The 1528-nt window shown below is 40.6% G+C and overlaps 1 protein-coding gene across 2 annotated transcripts in view; it reads right to left on the bottom strand.

The window, feature by feature from the left end:
* Nucleotides 1–374: 374 nt before the first annotated feature.
* Nucleotides 375–1528, bottom strand: part of TMEM63A (transmembrane protein 63A) — a 61209-nt gene continuing 60055 nt past the window's right edge. For both annotated transcript variants that reach the window (XM_063444063.1, XM_063444064.1), the window contains exon 23: nt 375–944. In XM_063444063.1, coding sequence (XP_063300133.1) covers nt 747–944 — 198 coding nt within the window. In that variant the 3' untranslated portion in view covers nt 375–746. The remainder of the gene's footprint in view (nt 945–1528) is intronic.

Raw genomic sequence — 1528 nt, 5'->3', positions numbered from 1 at the left:
GTTCTGAAACTTGTTCAGAATGCGAGGACATCAGCCATCATCACCAAGCACGCTTGCCTAGAGCCTGGCTTCTGTTCAGTAGACCGCACATGTGCAAACTTTTATTAGAAAATACATTTAATATTCGAGACAGTTCCCCTTTAATTTCATAGGCATTAAAGCTTAAAAAAATATCAAATTTTTTCCCAAACCCAGGCCTCCAGTTCCATTATTGTTTCAATAACCAAACTGTAACAGGAAAAGGTATTGACCGCATTTGGTAATTGTGTTTGAGGTATGACGTGATGGGAGAATCATCTCAGAAAAACCAAAAGGATACAGGAGTACACAGACCGGCTCGCTTCTACAATCAGCAAAGGTATTACGTGTAATCAGACATTTATAAAAACTTTATTTTACTTGACAGTTCAAACAGTCCTAGATCCGTAAGAGTCCTAATTCCCCGTCATTTCCTTAAGCAGCAATGGCTGACCCTCAGACAGCGCTGGATACAGTATCTCAGGAATACGTCCAATCTTTCAGATATATTGCAACAGTTCCACGACCCAGTAATTTGTAACACACATGGTTTATGGGACGTCCAGCTGTTCTTGGGGCAGCTGAGTAGCATCTAGATTCCTCATCCGAATCCCCTCTGAAATGTTCTTCCAAGCCCCATCACTATTGAGACTATAATTTAGTAGCACCATCCCATATATGAGGTGCAATGTCTCCCTCTTGTGCTTGTTCTAGGTAATGCAGCTTTGTCAGGAACTTGCCAAGTCTATAATCGGTGCATGCTGATCTTCCGTGCTGGAAAAATCCATATCTAAATCTATATCGGCATCCTCCATTGTGGCTGATGGTGTCTCTGCGTCTTTCAACGTGCCATAAGAACTGTGCGTTTCTTTGTCCAGTTTGGTCCTTTCAGAAGGTTCAGAGATGAGAACATATGGGAGATATCTCTGCAGGGGAATATTAGGGAATTAGTAGATGATTGATTGAAATACAGGATCCTTCATGTAAAATCTACTTTTTTTTTTAAGATGCACCCACTGAAAGACTTGTGAATCACAGAAAACTGTTCCTTCCAACCTACCATTTACATTCAAACAATCGACCCACAAATTCTCTATTAATTACATCCTTAATTATTTATTTCACGTCCATTGCACTGCCATGTAAACTCCTGGGCTGCCACATTGTGTGAGGAAAAGGACGTTCATCTTATTACTAGGAGAGAATGGGTAATGAGTTATCGGCCATTAACCATTTTGTTTGTAGCTGCCAATTAAGCCAGAGTTTCACTAAAGGTCCTTGACATTTTTTTTCCAAACACACAAAGCTTCTGCATTTTTTCGCTTACACCTTTCTTTTTCACTTGCTTTCCTAACAGTTTGTATTATCCTAGTATGCAGTATCCTGGATTATCCTAGTCTGGTGAGACTCCTGGGAACAGATAGTTCAAAGTCTCCCCCTACATCCTCGCTTGGCTAAACGCCCAGAAAGAATCATTATGACTGGATATACTCCGTCATGTAAGCTTCAA

Source organism: Pelobates fuscus, chromosome 2, assembly GCF_036172605.1.
Source record: "Pelobates fuscus isolate aPelFus1 chromosome 2, aPelFus1.pri, whole genome shotgun sequence".
Taxonomy (NCBI): Eukaryota; Metazoa; Chordata; class Amphibia; order Anura; family Pelobatidae; genus Pelobates; species Pelobates fuscus.
The sequence above is the reverse complement of the archived record's forward strand: the minus strand, read 5'-3'. Positions and strand labels throughout refer to the sequence as shown.